This window comes from Cherax quadricarinatus, unplaced genomic scaffold (assembly GCF_038502225.1).
Source record: "Cherax quadricarinatus isolate ZL_2023a unplaced genomic scaffold, ASM3850222v1 Contig1005, whole genome shotgun sequence".
NCBI classification, from domain to species: domain Eukaryota; kingdom Metazoa; phylum Arthropoda; class Malacostraca; order Decapoda; family Parastacidae; genus Cherax; species Cherax quadricarinatus.
Window position 1 is genome coordinate 10,629 of NW_027196031.1, and position 22,117 is coordinate 32,745.

Here is a 22,117-nt window from a genome sequence, read left to right on the forward strand (position 1 = left end):
TGGGATCATCTTTGTCATCCTCCTCTGTACGTTTTCCAGAGCATTTATGTTCATTCTGTAATACGGTGACCAGAACTGAGCAGCATAGTCTAAATGAGGCCTAACCAAGGATATATAGAGTTGAAGAACAACCTAAGGACTTCTATTATTTATACTACTAGATATGAAGCCAAGAATTCTGTTAGCTTTATTGCGAACACTAATGCACTGTTGTCTTGGTTTTAGATTACTGCTAACCAGAACTCCTAAATCCTTTTCGCAATCAGTAGTATTAAGATCTACATTATTTAGTTTATATGTGGCATGGTTATTTACCTGTCCAGCATTTAGAACTTTGCATTTGTCAATATTAAACTACATCTGCCACTTCTCCGACCATTGCATCAGTCTATTCAAATCATCCTGGATTGCTCTAGTGTCCTCATTAGAATGAATTGGACGGCCTATTTTGGTGTCATCAGCAAATTTGCTTATGTCGCTATTTATTCCCTCATCTATGTCGTTTACGTAAATTGTGAACAACAATAAAAGCTTGCTTATCCACTGTGTCTTTTCTTTATTCTTTATATGAATCATTTTGCGCAATAATAGTATATATGTATACTAGTATATATGTATATATGTATGTATACTAGTATATATGTATAATAGCTGATACACAGCAAGTTGGTAATTCCGAGTAAAATGACGCATTGCGTCAAGTATTACTAATAATTATAACAATGAGAGTAAGTAGAACATATTGAGCAATAAATGAGTATTGGTTATTATGAAGATTTAGTAATATATAATAAGGACGTCAGCAAGAAGATGAATTTTGACCTCCAAAATATATCATTCATTTTATGGGTACATATTTTTTCCCCACAGTAAATCATACAGACTGTTTATAAACTAAGACCATAATGTTATGTTGAAGTCTGGGATGATGGGAAACTGGTGAAGGTAGTCATTGGTGCGGTTCACCAGGAGGTCAATAAGCGGTGGCAGCACATAGCTCTCCACTACACCCAGAACTCTGGGCAGCTCTACACTCAGAGCCTCGTTGATCAGTCCACCAACAATGCCGCCGTTCATCAGATGCTCAAACTGTACCTGAATAAAAAAAAAATCCATCCATTACAACGTGTTTAATAGTATCCCGTTGAGATTGTAATAAGCTGATAAAATGTAAAGTAAAAGGACACAAGTGCAACTAATGTGACATTTATTGTGGCAACGTTTCGCTCTCCAGGAGCTTTATCAAGCCATTACAAACAATACATGGACACAGAGAGTATATAAAGGCTCAGAGTGAGGTGAATACTAGTGAGGTACCATTTCGGTGTTTACTAGTGGTAGTAGTAGTAGTAGTAGTAGTAGTGGTATTACTTTTGTCACTACCACTACTACCACTACTACTACCACTAGTAAACACCGAAATGTTACCTCACTAGTATTCACCTCACACTGAGCCTTTATATACCCTCTGTGTCCATGTATTGTTTGTAATGGCTTGATAAAGCTCCTGGAGAGCGAAACGTTGCCACAATAAATGTCACATTAGTTGCACTTGTGTCCTTTTACTTTACATATTGTCGGTAATTCTACCAACTTTATTACAAGCTGATAAAAACTGATAAAATACAAGGCGAATCCTGTGGTCCTTTAGTAAATTTTCGTGTCACTACTTTTCATGTACTGAAGGTTGTATAATTTGTATAATATTGAGATTATAATGTTATTATAATGAAAATATAATATAGTACATAGACGAATTCTCTGTACCACTACTAATTCTTATGTAATTTGTTCTGTATATGAATTGTACATGAATCACCAATGTTAACAGAGAATCAAAGTTGTCAAAACTGTCCAGGCTACACTTCTCAGTATGGTATAAACCTTGGTAATAAATACCGACAAGTTGAAAGTTAAGACACATGTGCAACATCTGGATATCTTTATTGTAGACGTTTCGCCATCCAGTGGCTTTATCAATACAGATTCTAGGACATTATAGGAAGACAGTAGAACTATATACAAAAGATGAGGTAATCAGTCCCTCGGCCTTGGAGTTAGTGTTCACAGCATCGTGGTGGAGGAGAATATTGTCGGTATTTTATACCTTTCTTACACACACCGACAAGTTGGTTTAGAAAGACACGTAAGCAAACACTATAGCATATTTATTAGAAAACGTTTCGGTCCTGGGACCTTGATCACTTCTAAGTGATCAAGGTCCCAGGACCGAAACGTTTTCTAATAAATATATTATAGTGTTTGCTTACGTGTCTTTCTAAACCAACTTCTCAGTATGTTAAAAAATTATACCTATGATTAAATCTAACCGGAAAAAATACAGCATCTCCCACATTTATGTTATTCCACTCATGATTTATCTTTTCCTCAACTATTCTGATTCCTTTATTTTGTTCCTGTATTTTGAAATGGTACGATGTGAGAAAATCAGTTAAGAATAGGTTATTTTCTCTCCAGTTTAAGCAGGAAGAGACAAATTCGATGTAGGTAGTAGATAAACCATACCACGGGAGGGGTTAGAACCCGCGATCAGAGAGTCATTAAACTCCAGACCGACGCGTTATAAATATACCTAATTGGATGAATCTTATTGTAGCCAGCTGGCCCAGTGGCTAACGCGTCGGTCTGGAGATTTATGACTCTGATCGCGGGTTCTAACCCCACCCGTGGTATGGTTTGTTTGCAATCGTGTCATTACAGTTTCGTGAGTCATTTAGGTAGTAGATAACTGTGCTTATGAAAATATTCAATATGTTTATCAAGTGCACACTGGGAACTATTAACATGATAATATGACCCCAAAATATGATTTTAGGGTCTGATATAACGAGAATATATTATCTTGAATCAATAGTTTTAATTTTGGAAGACCAGAATAGGCTTACTGCTTTAGCAAAAAGAATAAAAATCCCAGCAGAAATAAGCGGTTTGTGTGACTAATTCCACACTCACGTGTATACTCAAGTCCATTGGTATTCTACACCTCACAATCCATCATGTACACTCCACGTGTATTAAAACTTATTTTCTCTTATGCATATTAAATCCCTTCGATGAGCATATACATTACACTCACGTATAAAGACTCTCTCTCTGTCTCTCTCTACTGTGTTAAATCTCACACTTTGTCTCAAGAATAATAATAAAAAGTCTATAATTGCACATTATGAAGAGTTAATAAGCCATGAGGCATTACTCCTTCTTACTCCTTAGATCATGACTCCTAAGTACTGGAAATAAATGGTATAAAATACTGACACAATGGAAATATAAGCGCGACGGGCTGGAGTTTTGAGACTCTATAACCGCGGGTTCAATCCCGGCCGGGGGTATGGTTTGATCCTGTATTGACAACGTCTCGCCAACACAGTGAGCTTTTTCAAGTCACAAACATATCTACCTGGGCTGGAAGGTATGCGAGTATTTATAGTCAGGTTCAGAATGTTGAGGTCAGGTGGAGAATACTGTATCTGATGATGTACTGAGTGGGGTTATAAAGTCTAAAATCTTGGGTAGTTTGGAAGGAAGATTGGATAAGTTTGTGAGCAGACCCTCTGCAGTGTTCTTCCATTCCTTTGCTGTTATGTGGGATAGCGATGAAGAAGTTTCTTGGCAAGTGGTTCAGCTACGTTATAGAAGCCATTATTCTGGTTGAAGTTGTCGGATATAGAGATAAGCGATGATTCCAGGATTCTTCGGTATTGAGTGTTGTCTTCTGTGTCGATAAGTCTTGAGTTTCTGTAGTTTATTAAATGGTTGTGTGAATTACGGTGTTGTACACAGGCATTCCTTGTATCGTCACACCTGCTTGCGTATTGGTGTTCTGAAATACGTGTTTGGAGGTTCCTTGATGTTTCGCCCACGTATAATTTGCTACAGTCATTACAAGGGATTATGTATATCCCTGCAGAGGATGGAAGCTTGTCCTGCCTATTACTGGTAATGTCGTTGATGGTCGTGGTTGTAGAGGTAGATACTTGGAATGATGTATTGGAAAAGATGTTGGAAACGTGTTTTGCAATGGAGTTGGTGGGGAGGACTATATATCTCTTCTCGGCAGTGTCTTCTCTGGGTGTGTTGAAGATGTTTAATGCCCGTCGTCTGCAGTCTCTGATGAAGTGACGAGGATAGTGGAGTTTAGAAAATACTTGTTCAATTATAGTACATTCTTCCTCAAGGAACTCATTGCTGCAGATTCTGAGTGCACGCAGGAAGAAGCCTATAATTACACCACGTTTAGTTTTGGTGTCGTGGTGAGAGTATAAGTGGAGAGCATCGTTTTGGTTTGTTGGTTTTCGATAGACTTTAAAACGACGTTCTTGGTCAGCTTTGCAGAGAACATCAAGGAAAGGAAGAGTGTTGTCGACTTCTTCTTCAAGTGTGAACTGGATTAAGGGCTCGACCTGGTTGAGCTTGTCTTGGAGAGCTTGAACGTTGAAGCGTCTAGGAGTTATGAGGAGAATGTCGTTAACATAACGGTGCCAGGTGACGGACGAAGGAATAATGGTGGAGAAACGTTCGGCTTCTAGATATTCCATGTATAGGTTCGCCAGGACCGCACTGATTGACGAACCCATGGGTAGTCCAAAAATCTGCAGAAAGAGGTGAATTTCGAAAGAGAAACGCGTAAAGCCAACACATAGCTCAACAAGGTCGATGAAATCGCTGGCTGGAATAGGAAGATCAAGTGAATCGTCAATTTTCCTGCGCAAGAGATCGATGGCTTTTGTAGTAGGTGCTTTGGTGAATAGGGAAGTTATGTCAAGACTGGAAAGTTTGTTGTTCCTGACTATAAATACTCGCGTAACTTCCACCCCATGTAGATCTGTTTGTGACTTGAAAAAGCCCACTGTGTGGGCGAAACGTTGTCAGCAAAGGATCACATTATACTTCATGTGTTTATATTTCCATTATGTCGGTATTTTATACCATTTATTTCCATCGTGTCAAACACTGCAGTAGAAATAAATCCTTCAAACAGAGAATACCTGGACCTCCTTCTAAAAGCTTACTCACTCCGCAACAGACACAATTTTCTTCGTGACTGTATCCAAGAAATGGTCTTACCAAGATCTACTCCTCCTCAAATTGCCAACATCAAACCTCCTTTCTTCGCTACAGCTCGGACCTACCTTGAAGAGTGTGCAGATGACTTAAACAATGCTACAAAGGAAGCTTTTCTACAAGCCCGAACACTAGGCACAACACTCCGGGGCAACATGAACCGCCGAAATCATTCACAGTAGAGTTACCGCAGCGAATGTTCAACAGATTAGAGTTACTAGAAAACTACAAACTCTCTGCGATAATAGTCATTGGAAAACTTGAGGAAGACCTGACATTATTCAAAATCTTTCATCTCGTCCACTGTCAACCACAGAAACTGAAGCCCTCAGCTTAGGCCTCAAATTCACAACAGGAATTACGAAACCAAAACAAGACCTCAATTTCATCGCCAAAAACTACAGACACAATGACGCCGACTTCCAAAAAGGTTATCTTCAAGGCATCATCTCAGCAGCCATCTCAAACATTCTCATCATAACTCCAAGACACCTCAATGTTCAAGCTCTCCAACACAAGCTCAACCAGGTCGAGCCCTCAGTCCAATTCACACTAGAAGAAGAAGTCAACAACACTTTTCCTTTCCTTGATGTTCTTCTCTGCAAAGCTGACCATGAACTTCGTTTTAAAGTCTATCGAAAACCTACCATCCAGCACGATCTTCTCCACTTCTACTCTCACCACGACACCAAAACTAAACGTGGTGTAATTATAAGCTTTTTCCTGCGCGCACTCAGAATCCGCAACAATGAGTTCCATGAAGAATGCGCTCTGACTGAACAAGTATTTTCTAAACTCCACTATCCTCGTCATTTCATCATAGACTGCAGACGACGGGCATAAAACATCTCTAACACACCCAGAGAAGACACTGCCGAGAAGAGATACATAGTCCTCCCCACCAACTCCATTGCCAAACACGTTTCCAACATCTTTTCCAATACCTCATTCCAAGTATCTACCTCCACATCCACCACCATCAAGGACATTACCAGTAATAGACAGGACAAGCTTCAGTCCTCTGCAGGGGTATACACAATAATACCTTGCAATTACTGCAGCAAATTATACGTGGGCGAAACATCCAGAGACCTCCAAACACGTATTTCAGAACACCAGTACGCAGGCAGATCTGACGATCCAAGGAATGCCTGTGTTCAACACCGAAATTCACACAACCATTTAATCAACTACAGAAACGCAAGACTTATCGCCAGAGAAGACAACACTCAATACCGAAGAATCCTGGAATCATCACTTATCTGTATATCCAACAACTTCAACCAGAACAACGGCTTCTATAACATAGCTGAACCCCTTGCCAAGAAACTTCTTCATCTCTATCCCACATAAGAACATGAGAATGGAGGAACACTGCAGAAAGTCTCCTTATATACTTATCCAATCTCTTTTTAAAGCTACCCAAGGTTCTAGACGCTATCACCCTTCTCGGAAGACTCACGTGCAGCATTCTCCACCTGACCCAGCATTCTCCACCTAACGCCATCCTATAAATACTCACGTATCTTTCACCCAGGTAGATTTGTTTGTGACTTGATAAAGCCCACTGCTTGGGCTAAACATTGTCAATAAAGGGTAACATTATGCTGCTTTAGTGTTTATATTTCCAGAGGTGAGGGAGGGAACATGATGTGTGGTGAGGGAGGGAACATGATGTGTGGTGAGGGGGGAAACATGATGTGTGGTGAGGGAGGAAACATGATGTGTGGTGAGGGAGGGAACATGATGTGTGGTGAGGGAGGAAATATGATGTGTGGTGAGGGAGGGAATATGATGTGTGGTGAGGGAGGAACATGATGTGTGGTGAGGGAGGGAACATGATGTGTGGTGAGGGAGGGAACATGATGTGTGGTGAGGGAGGGAACATGATGTGTGGTGAGGGAGGGAACATGATGTGTGGTGAGGGGGGAAACATGATGTGTGGTGAGGGGGGAAACATGATGTGTGGTGAGGGAGGAAACATGATGTGTGGTGAGGGAGGGAACATGATGTGTGGTGAGGGGGGAAACATGATGTGTGGTGAGGGAGGAAACATGATGTGTGGTGAGGGGGGAAACATGATGTGTGGTGAGGGAGGGAACATGATGTGTGGTGAGGGAGGGAACATGATGTGTGGTGAGGGAGGGAACATGATGTGTGGTGAGGGAGGGAACATGATGTGTGGTGAGGGAGGGAACATGATGTGTGGTGAGGGAGGGAACATGATGTGTGGTGAGGGAGGGAACATGATGTGTGGTGAGGGAGGGAAACATGATGTGTGGTGAGGGAGGAAACATGATGTGTGGTGAGGGAGGGAACATGATGTGTGGTGAGGGAGGGAACATGATGTGTGGTGAGGGAGGGAACATGATGTGTGGTGAGGGAGGGAACATGATGTGTGGTGAGGGGGGAAACATGATGTGTGGTGAGGGAGGAAACATGATGTGTTGTGAGGGAGGGAACATGATGTGTGGTGAGGGAGGAACATGATGTGTGGTAAGGGAGGAAACATGATGTGTGGTGAGGGAGGGAACATGATGTGTGGTGAGGGAGGGAATATGATGTGTGGTGAGGGAGGGAACATGATGTGTGGTGAGGGAGGGAACATGATGTGTGGTGAGGGAGGGAATATGATGTGTGGTGAGGGAGGGAACATGATGTGTGGTGAGGGAGGGAACATGATGTATTGTGAGGGAGGGAACATGATGTGTGGTGAGGGAGGGAACATGATGTGTGGTGAGGGAGGGAATATGATGTGTGGTGAGGGAGGGAACATGATGTGTGGTGAGGGAGGGAACATGATGTGTGGTGAGGGAGGGAACATGATGTGTGGTGAGGGAGGAAACATGATGTGTGGTGAGGGAGGGAACATGATGTGTGGTGAGGGACGAAACATGATGTGTGGTGAGGGAGGGAATATGATGTGTGGTGAGGGAGGAAACATGATGTGTGGTGAGGGAGGAAACATGATGTGTGGTGAGGGAGGGAACATGATGTGTGGTGAGGGGGGAAACATGGTGTGTGGTGAGGGAGGAACATGATGTGTGGTGAGGGAGGAAATATGATGTGTGGTGAGGGAGGGAACATGATGTGTGGTGAGGGAGGAAATATGATGTGTGGTGAGGGAGGGAATATTATGTGTGGTGAGGGAGGGAACATGATGTGAGGTGAGGGAGGGAACATGATGTGTGGTGAGGGAGGAAATATGATGTGTGGTGAGGGAGGGAATATGATGTGTGGTGAAGGAGGAAACATGATGTGTGGTGAGGGAGGGAACATGATGTGAGGTGAGGGAGGGAACATGATGTGAGGTGAGGGAGGGAACATGATGTGTGGTGAGGGAGGAAATATGATGTGTGGTGAGGGAGGGAATATGATGTGTGGTGAGGGAGGGAACATGATGTGTGGTGAGGGAGGGAATATGATGTGTGTGTCGTAGGGGTTCTTAAAAGGAGATTTGAGGGTTGAAGGTAGACACACTAGTTGGATGGTAACGATATATATTGTCTATGATGGGAGATGGAGCCCAGCCTGCCGTGTCACTGCCTGGATGTCTATCTGCCGACTGAGAGGGAGGCAGAGGTACGAACGTACACATGCGCATCCCGTGACGTCACACAAACAGTCACTCGGCCTAAGGGGTCTTCTATATAAACACATGGATGGTACTATGATATGCTATACAACACATATAAGGGGATTCAGCAACTATACTGACATGTGGTGAGGGAGGGAACATGATGTGTGGTCAGGGAGGGAACATGATGTGTGGTGAGGGAGGGAATATGATGTGTGGTGAGGGAGGGAACATGATATGTGGTGAGAGAGGGAACATGATGTGTGGTGAGGGAGGGAACATGATGTGTGGTGAGGGAGGGAATATGATGTGTGGTGAGGAACATGATGTGTGGTGAGGGAGGAATATGATGTGTTGTGAGGGAGGAACCTGATGTATACTTGGAGTATACCTGAAGAGAGTTTCGGGGGTCCACGCTCTTGTGGCCGGGTTTGTGACCAGGCCTCATGGTGGATCAGGGTCTGATCAACAAAGCTGTTACTGTTGGCTGCACAAAAGTCGACGTAAGACCCACAGCCCTACTGGTCAGGTACTGACTTTAGATGCCTGTCCAGTGCCATCTTGACGACATTCAGTGGTCTATTGGTAATTCCCCTTATGTATGCTTGGAGGCAGATGAACAGTCTTGGGCCCCTGACATTATTGTGTTTTCACTTATCGTGCTAGTGGCTCCCCTGCTTTTCATTGAAGGGATGTTGCATTGTCTGCCGAGTCTTTTCCTATCATATGGAGTAATTTTCTTGTCCAAATTTGGTACTAATCCCTCTAGGATTTTCAAAGTGTATATAATCATGTATCTTTCCCGCCTACGTTCCAGGGAGTACAGGTTTAGGAACTTCAACCGTTCCCAGCAATTTAGCTGTTTTATCGCACTTGTAGGTGCCGTGAATGTTCTCTGTACATTTTCTAGGTCAGCAGTTTCACCTGCCTTGAAAGGTGCTGTTAGTGTGCAGCAATATTCCAGCCTAGATAGAACAAGTGACCTAAAGAGTGTCATCATGGGCTTGGCATCCATAGTTTTGAAGGATCTCATTATCCTTCCTGTCATTTTTCTAGCAGATGCGATTGATACAATGTTGAGATCTTTGAAAGTGAGATCCAATGACATTATCACTCCCAGATCTTTTACATTAATTTCTCGCTCCATTGTTTAGTTGGAATTTGTTTTAAACTCCAATATTATTTTCTGCAGCCCATTTAAAGATCTGGTTGATATCCACCTGGAGTCTTGCAGTGTCTTCAATGGAGAACACTGTCATGAAAATTCGGGTGTCATCTGCAAAGGAAGACACGATGCTGTGGCTTACATCCCTGTCTATGTCAGATGTGAGGATGCAGAACAGGATGTGAGCGAGTACTGTGCCTTGTGGAACAGAGCTTTTCAAAGTAGCCACCTTAGACTTTACTCTATCTAGATGAGTGGCGATCGTGCTTCTTAGAACCCTTTCAAAGATTTTTATGAATTGGGATGTTGACGCTATCGGCATCTTTTAGCTGATCTGTGATTCTTTTAGCTGATCTGTGATCTGTGATTCTCTCTTTCTAGTTTACATTTTCTCTTCCATTTCCTTAACGGAATATGCCTTGAGCAAACCTCAAGTGAAACAGAGTCAATTTTTTTTAGACATAGATTTGGATCCGTGTTGCTTAGGATATCTTCCCAGTTCATATAATTTAGAACTTGGATGAACTGGTTCCACCTTTTGATTTTGTTATTGAAGTTGAATTTGGTGAAGGCTCCCTCGTGACTGATCACATTTTGTTTGTCTGGGGCCCCGTGTATAAATGTTTGAACCTCTATTATGTTGTGATCTGAGTATATTGTTTCTGATTTGGTAATATTTCGTATCAGATCATCATTATTAGTGAATATGAGGTCCAGTGTAGGTCCAGGAGAGATGGGGAGGGCATATGATAACGACATATACAACCTAAGAATAGCATTCCAATATCTCAATAAGGAGTCGTTCAGGACTCTGTATATCGTGTACGACAAGACCATATTGGAGTATGCAGCACCAGTTAGGAACCCACTCCTGGTCAATCACGTGAGACACAGTAGCGTGGGTCCGTGGGGTGAAGACGTGGGTAACAAGGCTCCGAGATCCTTAGCGTTGTATGGCGTGCAATAACAGCTAGCAGTAATCAGTGGTAGTGGAACGTCAGTGAACAATACTACGAGTGATAATTAAAGTTATTAGTTAAAGAAAGTGAGAGGAAAGCTGAAATCATAATATTTCAAAGCGCAAACCGTTGGGGGTCTTAGGCGCTGTTGCCACATTGGTAGCGGTAGGCCTGAAGAAGTGACGTCACGACAAGTTGTGTGCCATTATACATATAAAGTGAAGTGTATATAATGTGAAGTGTATACTATCATCAGTGAAGAGTGAAATCGCGTGAGGAAGCGGGATGTATGAGAATATATGGTTATAATCATCACGGGTGAAGGATCTCCAAAATAGGGATTTAAGGCCTACGACGACGACTTCGTCATCAGCAGCTGGCAACTGTCACCGCAAGTTTATTCGCCTATTTGTGGTTTGCATGTTGACGGCCCTGGCTGGCCTTGCATACTGTTTGATACTGGTCACTCACTCCTGCAAGCTATTACCAGAATTAGAATAGAAATAGCATAGACATAGAGAATATAGTGTTGACGAGTGTGAGAAGGTAGGTGGGACAAGCTTTTAAGGGCAACATTGTAAGACGGTGCTAGGGTCAGGTCCCAGGAGGGTTGTGTCAGGTCACAAGAAGTTGCGGGCAGTCATTACACCGCACAAGACACTCACTCACACTCACACACACACACACACACACACACACACACACACACACATGCACACACGCACACAGGCAGTGTTACTACCGGTAGTTATTAGCAGTAAGAATACTTAGGAAGCTAGGAAGTCCTCTCTCAATGTGAACAAGGAAAATGATAATAACCAGCAACAATTAATACGTAAATCCAGAAAGGGCAATAAGTGGAGAGAGTAGCATAATTGGGAAAGATAAATGAGACTAAATTTGTGCCTACACGACGGATCTTTCAACCACACCACCTACCCCCCCTAACCCTCCCTCCCTCACACACAAGCACACACACACAAGGGTAGACACACACTCACACACACACACACACACACACACACACACACACACACACACACACACACACACACACACACACACACACACACACACACACACACACACACACATACACACACACACACACATACACACACATACACATAAACACACACACACACACACACACACACACACACACACACACACACACACACACACACACACACACACACACACACACACACACACACACACACACACACACACACACACACACACACACACACACACACACACACACACACACACACACACACACACACACACACACACACACACACACACACACACACACATACACACACACACACACACACACACACACACACACACACACACACACACACACACACACACACACACACACACACACACACACACACACACACACACACACACACACACACACACACACACACACACACACACACACACACACACACACACACACACACACACACACACACACACACACACACACACACACACACACACACACACACACCCTCCACCACTTGACACAAACACTTGACACAAACACGTACCCCCCCTCCCCTAACCACCTCTCCCCCTTCCCTAACCACCTCACCTTAGCCACCTACCCCTCCCCCAAACCACCTAACCCCTCCCCAAACCGTCTAACCTCCCCCCCCAACTACCTCCCTCCCTCCAATAACCATCCTCCCCCTCCCCCATAACCATCCATCCCCTCTCTCCCCCAAACCATCTAACCCCCTCCCCCAACTATCTCTACCCTCCAATAACCATCCTCCCCCTCCCCCACAACCATCCATCCCCTCTCCTAACCATCTATTCCCCTCCCCCTAACCAGGATGAGGACAAGGGGCTCCAAGGACGAATCTGGGAGGGAGGAATGGGAGGTAGAGCTCAAAAAAAGGGAGGAAGACTGGGGAAGGAGACTAGATGAGCTGGAAAGGAAGATGGAAGAGAGGTTAGCAGCAGAATGCAGAAGGTGGAAGCAACAGGCCACAGCAGCAGAAATCAAGATAGAGAGATTAGAAGAGGAGCTGAGACATCTGAAACAGCACAGAGACAAAGATATTACAGAAGTAGCATCGGCAATGGCTACATCAAACACAGACAACAGGTCTGAAGGAAGCATGGAAACTAAACTGTATGCAGAGGTCCTGTCAAACCCACATGGGGCCAAAACAAAGACAGGGAGCACACTAGGACAGAATGAGAGGTTGGAAGACATTGAAGGAACTAGGACATGTGCAAGGACCTTACCAGATACCTGTGGGGGCCAGGAGCAGGTGAGCAGGAAGGATAAACCAAGAAGCATAGGGGCCATAACTAGGGAAGGGACTGAAGGAAGGAACACTCCACGGGAAGGAACTAAAACACATCAGAGGATGCAATGGGAGTCACAGTGGGAGGTGGAAAGGGAGAGATCCGTGTTTGTCTATGGGCTAGACGAAGCTAAAGGGGAAACTTATGATGAAAGAAAGCAGGAGGAGAAAAAAGCGATTGAAGATATCATGAAGGTGATAGGCGAGGGGGACATGACCCAGGTGGCAAATTTTCGGAGAATTGGGTGGTTCACAAAGAAAAGGAATCGGCCTCTCAAAGTAATTTTCAAGGCAGAATCAACCCGAACCATGATCCTGCAGGAGAAAGCACGGCTGAGAGGCAAGCAGGAGTTCCGGAGTGTGTACCTCGATCGAGACAGAACACAGGACGAAAGGAAGACAATGAAAGAGAGAGTTCAAAAACGAAAGGAGAAATGGGAGGAAATGAAAAAGGAGAGCAGAATAACCCAGGATCAAATGGAAGGACAAGCGCACCCCCCAGAAACACCTGCAGAAGGACTCCAGCCACGACACCCCCAAGGCAACTGAACAATCCAAACCAACCATCACACACCGATCCCTCTGTTTCCACCCCCCGCACCACAGTTACAGTATTAGAACAGAAGTTGAAGGTTTGGTACACAAATGCAGATGGATTAACGAATAAACATGAGGAATGGCAAGAAAGAATCAATGAGAAGTCCCCAGACATCATAGCAGTTACAGAAACAAAACTCATGGAGACAATAACAGATGCAATCTTCCCACCAGGATACCAGATCATGAGGAAAGATAGAAGGGGCAGGGGGGGAGGTGGGGTTGCTCTGCTCGTAAAAAACAGATGGAAATTCGAGAAAATGGAAGGAATAGATGAGACGGGAGAAAGAGACTACATAGCAGGTACACTTCAGTCTGGGGAACACAAAGTGGTCATTGCAGTGATGTATAATCCACCACAGAACTGCAGGAGGCCAAGAGAGGAATATGAAGAGAGCAACAGAGCAATGGTGGACACACTTGCTGAGGTGGCAAGAAGAGCTCACTCCAGCAGAGCAAAGTTGCTGGTTATGGGGGATTTCAACCACAGGGAGATTGACTGGGAAAACCTGGAGCCACATGGGGGTCCCGAAACATGGAGAGCCAGGATGTTGGACGTGGTGCTGGAAAACCTCATGCACCAACATGTTAAGGACACTACCAGAGTGAGAGGGGAGGATGAACCAGCAAGATTGGACCTTGTGTTCACCCTGGGCAGCTCAGACATTGAGGACATCAAGTATGAGAGTCCCCTAGGAGCTAGCGACCACGTGGTTCTGTGCTTTGAATACATAGTAGAGCTGCAAGTGGAGAGAATAACAGGAGTTGAATGGGAAAAGCCTGACTATAAAAGAGGGGACTACATAGGGTTGAAGAACTTCCTGCGGGAGGTCCAGTGGGACAGAGAACTGGCAGGAAAGCCAGTAAATGAAATGATGGAATATGTAACAACAAAATGCAAGGAGGCAGTGGAAAGGTTTATTCCCAAGGGCAACAGTAACAACGGGAAGACCAGAACGAGCCCCTGGTTTACCCGACGGTGTAAGGAGGCAAAAACAAAGTGCAATAGAGAATGGAAAAAGTACAGAAGGCAGAGAACACACGAAAATAGGGAGATCAGTCGCAGAGCCAGGAATGAGTACGCACAGGTAAGGAGGGAGGCCCAGCGACAGTATGAAAATGACATAGCATCGAGAATCAAGACTGACCCGAAACTGTTGTATAGCCACATCAGGAGGAAGACAACAGTCAAAGACCAGGTGATCAGATTAAGGACAGAAGGTGGAGAACTCACAAGAAATGATCAGGAGGTATGTGAGGAGCTGAACAGGAGATTTAAGGAAGTTTTTACAGTAGAGACAGGAAGGGCTGTGGGAAGACAGCACAGAAGGGAACATCAAGAGGGAATATACCAACAAGTGTTGGATGACATACGAACAACTGAGGAGGAGGTGAAGAAGCTCTTAAGTGACCTTGACACCTCAAAGGCGATGGGACCGGACAACATCTCCCCATGGGTCCTTAGAGAAGGAGCAGAGATGCTGTGCGTGCCTCTAACCACAATCTTCAACACATCCCTTGAAACTGGGCAACTACCTGAGAAATGGAAGACAGCTAATGTAGTCCCCATATTTAAGAAAGGAAACAGAAACGAGGCACTAAACTACAGACCTGTGTCTCTGACATGTATTGTGTGCAAAGTCATGGAGAAGATTATCAGGAGGAGAGTGGTCGAACACCTGGAAAGGAACAAGATTATAAATGAAAACCAGCATGGGTTCATGGAAGGCAAATCTTGTATCACAAACCTCCTGGAGTTTTATGACAAGGTAACAGAAGTAAGACACGAGAGAGAGGGGTGGGTAGATTGCGTTTTCCTAGACTGCAGGAAGGCCTTTGACACAGTTCCCCACAAGAGATTAGTGCAGAAGCTGGAGGATCAGGCGCATGTAAAAGGGAGGGCACTGCAATGGATAAGGGAATACCTGACAGGGAGGCAGCAACGAGTCATGGTACGTGAAGAGGTATCACAGTGGGCGCCTGTTACGAGCGGGGTCCCACAGGGGTCAGTTCTAGGACCAGTGCTATTTTTGATATATGTGAACGACATGATGGAAGGAATAGACTCTGAAGTGTCCCTGTTCGCAGATGACGTGAAGTTGATGAGAAGAATTAAATCGGACGAGGATGAGGCAGGACTGCAAAGAGACCTGGACAGGCTGGACATGTGGTCCAGTAACTGGCTTCTCGAATTCAATCCAGCCAAATGCAAAGTCATGAAGATTGGGGAGGGGCAAAGAAGACCGCAGACAGAGTATAGGCTAGGTGGACAAAGACTACAGACCTCACTCAGGGAGAAAGACCTTGGGGTGACCATAACACCGAGCACATCACCGGAGGCACACATCAACCAAATAACTGCTGCAGCATACGGGCGCCTGGCAAACCTGAGAATAGCGTTCCGATACCTTAATAAGGAATCGTTCAAGACACTGTACACTGTGTATGTTAGGCCCATACTGGAGTATGCAGCACCAGTCTGGAACCCACACCTGGTCAAGCACGTCAAGAAGTTAGAGAAAGTACAAAGGTTTGCAACAAGGCTAGTCCCAGAGCTCAAGGGAATGTCGTACGAGGAAAGGTTAAGGGAAATCGGACTGACGACACTGGAGGACAGAAGGGTCAGGGGAGACATGATAACGACATACAAGATACTGCGGGGAATAGACAAGGTGGACAGAGATAGGATGTTCCAGAGAGGGGACACAGGGACAAGGGGTCACAACTGGAAGCTGAAGACTCAGACGAGTCACAGGGACGTTAGGAAGTATTTCTTCAGTCATAGAGTTGTCAGCAAGTGGAATAGCCTAGCAAGTGAAGTAGTGGAGGCAGGAACCATACATAGTTTTAAGAAGAGGTATGACAAAGCTCAGGAAGCAGAGAGAGAGAGGACCCAGTAGCGATCAGTGAAGAGGCGGGGCCAGGAGCTGAGTCTCGACCCCTGCAACCACAATTAGGTGAGTACAATTAGGTGAGTACACACACACACACACACAGTCATCTGGATGGACGTCCCCTCTGACCAGTAACGTACAAATCACCTGTTTTGTGGTTGGCGGGGAGTCTGAGTGATAGAGCCGGCCCAGCGGTCACTGGTAACTCGATATCTAAACCCTGCTCCAGAGCGATTATCATACACACAACACCTAGCAGTAGTAGGAAGATAAACTTTGTAGGAGTAAGGATTAAGCAGGAGGATTAAGTCGTGGCTAATGGGACTACAGCCCTGACAACAGTTTCGAGAGATAATGGTCTAGGACACAAAGACAGTACAATCTGAGAAGCAAGTACTGGGTACACATGTAGTAAAAGGTAGTACATAACTAGGTGAAAGAATGACTTGTTAACACACGCTAGTATTATAATTATTAGAACTACTTTCAGTGTTAATGGTATCTCATTAGTATTACGGATACACAGAAGTGAATTGTATTTCTGGGACATATAAACAACTGACGTGCTCACACACACACACACGCGCGCACACACATACACACTCGGGGCCAGGAGATGGGTCTCGACCCCTGAAACCACAACTAGGTGAGTACACACAGCTGATCCTTGGAATTTGACCGCCTCCCCCACAGACCTCTTACCTTTCCCCTCCCTCGCGTTTCTCCCTCTCAATACCCTCTTTCCCTCCTTTCTCTCCTCTCTCTTTCTCTCCCTCTCCCTCTCTTTCTCCCTCTCTCTACCCTTTCTCTCCCCCTCACATTTCTCTCTCTCCCCCTTGGTCTTATCCCTCACCCCCATACTCTCTCCTCTCTCTCCCTCTTTCTACCCTTTCTCTCTCCTCTCTCTCCCTCTTTCTACCCTTTCTCTCTCTCCCCCACACCCTCTCCCTCCTCTACACATGTAGTAAAAGGTAGTACATAACTGGGTGAAAGAATGACTTGTTAACACACGCTAGTATTATAATTAGAACTACTCTCAGTGTTAGTGGTATCTCATTAGTATTACGGATACACAGAAGTGAATTGTATTTCTGGGACATATAAACAACTGACGTGCTCACACACACACACACGCACGCACACACATACACACTCGGGGCCAGGAGCTGGGTCTCGACCCCGAAACCACAACTAGGTGAGTACACACAGCTGATCCTTGGAATTTGACTGCCTCCCCCACAGACCTCTTACCTTTTCCCTCCCTCGCGTTTCTCTCTCTCATAGCCTTCTTCCCTCCTTTCTCCCTCTCTCTCTCTTTCTCTCCCTCTCCCTCTCCCTCTCTTTCTCCCTCTCTCTACCCTTTCTCTCCCCCCTCACATTTCTCTCCCTCCCCCTTGGTCTTATCCCTCACCCCCATACTCTCTCCTCTCTCTCCCTCTTTCTACCCTTTCTCTCTCCTCTCTCTCCCTCTTTCTACCCTCTCTCTCTCTCCCCCACACCCTCTCCCTCCTCTAGCCTTCTGTCTGTGGTAATAAAAAGTAAAAAAAAAAAAAAAAAAAAAAAAAAAAAATGGGTGGCCTTAGAGGACGGAAACCCAGAGATCTGGTGGACGAACCAGGGAGGAAAGACTGGGAGCTAGAGCTCCAAAAAAGGGAGGAAGAGTGGGGAAGGAAGATAGTAGAGCTTGGTAAGAAAATGGAGGAGCGGATAGCTGAAGAGTGCAGGAAGTGGGAAGTACAGGTCTTAGCAGCAGAAGCTAGGATACAGTGCTTAGAAGAGAAACTGCAAAGCCTGAAACAGATTAGAGAGACAAATGACAATTCAGGTGTGACATCAGGAAATTCAAAGTCAGGCGCAGACAAGGGGATGGTAAGCAACAACGGAGACATGCCGAACATGAAGGCCCTATCAGACCCACGTGGGGCCAGGGAAAAGACGACGAGCACACTAAGATCAAACGACAGGTCCGAAGACAATGAAGGTATGCTATATGCAGAGATTCTAACAGCCAACTGCAGTAGCAAGGGACAGCTGGTCAGGAAAGACAGTCCACTGAGAATAGAAGTTTCAGATATGACAGGGACTGAAGGCAAGAACATGTCAATGGAAGGAAATAAAATGCCTCAGAGGACGCAGATGGAGACTCAGTGGGAGGAGGAAAGGGCGAGGTCAGTTTTTGTGTACGGGCTCCAAGAAGCCAAGGGGGCCAACTTTGAAGAAATAAAACAGGAGGAGAAAAAAATGATTGAAGGCATCATGAAAACAATAGGGGAGGGCAATATGACCCAGGTGACAAATTTTCAGAGAATTGGGTGGTTTGCGAGTGGAAGGATACGGCCTGTCAGAGTAACTTTCAAGGAAGAATCAGTTCGAACCAGGATTCTGCAAGAGAAAGCAAGACTGAGGGACAAAGAGGGGTACCAGAGAGTATACCTCGACCGCGACAGAACACAAGAAGAAAGGACTACACTGAAAGAGAGGGTACAGAGACGCAAGGAGGAACGAGAAGCAATGAAAATGAGCAGGACCCAGACACAGGAGGAAGGGCAAACACACCCCACAGAATCTCCCACCAAAAGACTCCACCCGCGACATTCCCAACGCAACTGAGCAACCTATACTACAACCCACTCACTGTTCCCTCTGCCACCAATCCCCATATCACAAACCTCACCCCAACAGCTGTCCCTTATGGGCATTCTGACCCCACCCCCATCAACACAAACCCCACCTACACCACAGCCCCATATAGGCCCCCACCAAGGCTCTCGCTCCCCCAACCCCAATATTCTTGCATGACCACAATGATAGAAAAGAAACTAAAGGTTTGGTACACAAACGCGGATGGAATAATGAATAAACATGAGGAGTGGAATGAAAGAATCAGTGAAAAATCCCCAGACATCATAGCAGTCACAGAAACAAAACTCGCTGAGACAATAACAGACACAATCTTCCCAACAGGATATCAGATCCTGAGGAAAGATAGAAGGAGTAGAGGGGGAGGAGGGGTTGCACTGCTCATAAAACACCGATGGGGATTTGAGGAAATGGAAGGCATGGACATGATTGGAGAAAGAGACTACATTGTAGGTACAATTCAGTCCGGAGAACATAAAGTAGTCATTGGAGTGATGTATAACCCACCACAGAACTGCAGGAGGCCAAGAGAGGAGTACGAAGAAAACAACAGGGTGATGGTGGACACACTGGCTGAGGTGGCAAGAAGAGCTCACTCGAGCAGAGCAAAGTTACTGGTAATGGGCGATTTCAACCACAGGGAGATCGACTGGGAAAACCTGGAGCCACATGGGGGTCCCGAAACATGGAGAGCCAAGATGATGGATGTGGTACTTGAAAACCTCATGCATCAACATGTCAGGGACACAACCAGAGAGAGAGGGGAGGATGAGCCAGCAAGACTGGATCTTGTGTTCACCCTGAGCAGTTCAGACATTGAGGACATCACTTATGAGAGGCCCCTTGGAGCTAGCGATCATGTGGTTCTGAGTTTTGACTATATAGTAGAGTTACAAGTGGAGAAGGTAACAGGAACTGAAGGGGACAGGCCAAACTATAAAAGGGGGGACTACACAGGTATGAGAAACTTCCTGCAGGAGGTTCAGTGGGACAGAGAAATGGTAGGAAAATCAGTAAACGAGATGATGGAATATGTGGCAACAAAGTGCAAGGAGGCAGAGGAAAGTTTTGTTCCCAAGGGAAACGGAAATAATAGGAAGACCAAAACGAGTCCTTGGTTTACCCGAAGGTGTAGGGAGGCAAAAACTAAGTGCAACAGAGAATGGAAAAGGTACAGGAGGCATAGGACCCAGGAAAACAAGGAGATTAGTAGAAGAGCCAGAAACGAGTATGCACAGATAAGGAGGGAGGCCCAGCGACAGTATGAAAACGACATAGCATCGAAAGTCAAATCTGACCCGAAACTGCTGTATAGCCACATTAGGAGGAAGACAACAGTCAAGGACCAGGTGATAAGGCTGAGGAAAGAAGGTGGAGAACTCACAAGAAACGATCAAGAGGTATGTGAGGAGCTAAACAAGAGATTTAAGGAAGTATTTACAGTAGAGACAGGAAGGACTCTGGGGGGACAGACCAGACGGGGACACCAGCAAGGAATACACCAACAAGTGTTGGACGACATACATACAGATGAGGAGGAGGTGAAGAAACTGCTAAGGGACATCGATACCTCAAAGGCAATGGGACCAGACAACATCTCCCCGTGGGTCCTTAGAGAGGGAGCAGATATGTTGTGCGTGCCACTTACCACAATCTTCAACACATCCCTGGAAACTGGGCAACTACCTGAGGTATGGAAGACGGCAAATGTAGTTCCCATTTTTAAAAAAGGAGACAGAAAAGAGGCACTAAACTATAGACCTGTGTCATTGACGTGTATAGTATGCAAAATTATGGAGAAGATTATCAGGAGGAGAGTGGTGGAGCACCTGGAACGGAACAGGAGTATAAATGCCAACCAGCACGGATTCACGGAAGGCAAATCCTGTGTCACAAACCTTCTGGAGTTTTATGATAAAATAACAGAAGTAAGACAAGAGAGAGAGGGGTGGGTTGATTGCATCTTCTTGGACTGCAAGAAGGCCTTTGACACAGTTCCTCACAAGAGATTAGTGCAGAAGCTAGAGCATCAGGCGCATATAACAGGAAGGGCACTGCAATGGATCAGAGAATACCTGACAGGGAGGCAACAACGAGTCATGGTACGTAATGATGTATCACAGTGGGCACCTGTGACGAGCGGGGTCCCACAGGGGTCGGTCCTAGGACCAGTGCTATTTTTGGTATATGTGAACGACATGACGGAAGGGTTAGACTCAGAAGTGTCCCTGTTTGCAGATGATGTGAAGTTAATGAGGAGAATTAAATCTGATGAGGACCAGGCAGGACTTCAAAGAGACCTGGACAGACTGGACACCTGGTCCAGCAAATGGCTTCTCGAATTTAATCCTGCCAAATGCAAAGTCATGAAGATGGGGGAGGGGCACAGAAGACCACAGACAGAGTATAGGCTAGGTGGCCAAAGACTGCAAACCTCACTCAAGGAGAAAGATCTTGGGGTGAGTATAACACCGAGCATGTCTCCGGAAGCACACATCAATCAGATAACTGCTGCAGCATATGGGCGCCTGGCAAACCTGAGAACAGCATTCCGATACCTTAGTAAGGAATCATTCAAGACACTGTACACCGTGTATGTCAGGCCCATACTGGAGTATGCAGCACCTGTTTGGAACCCGCACTTGATAAAGCACGTCAAGAAACTAGAGAAAGTACAAAGGTTTGCGACAAGGTTAGTTCCAGAGCTAAGGGGAATGTCCTATGAGGAAAGATTAAGGGAAATCGGCCTGACCACACTGGAGGACAGGAGGGTCAGGGGAGACATGATAACGACATATAAAATACTGCGTGGAATAGACAAGGTGGACAAAGACAGGATGTTCCAGGGAGGGGACACAGAA

At 45.3% G+C, this 22,117-nt stretch overlaps 1 protein-coding gene across 1 annotated transcript in view; it reads right to left on the reverse strand.

Moving 5' to 3' along the window:
- Positions 1-764: 764 nt before the first annotated feature.
- Positions 765-22,117, reverse strand: part of LOC128697927 (uncharacterized) — an 86,147-nt gene continuing 64,794 nt past the window's right edge. Inside the window, exons 6-7 of the mRNA XM_070080803.1 lie at positions 4,425-4,613; positions 765-1,095 (exon numbers count right to left, since the gene is read on the reverse strand). Coding sequence (XP_069936904.1) covers positions 895-1,095; positions 4,425-4,613 — 390 coding nt within the window. The 3' untranslated portion in view covers positions 765-894. The remainder of the gene's footprint in view (positions 1,096-4,424; positions 4,614-22,117) is intronic.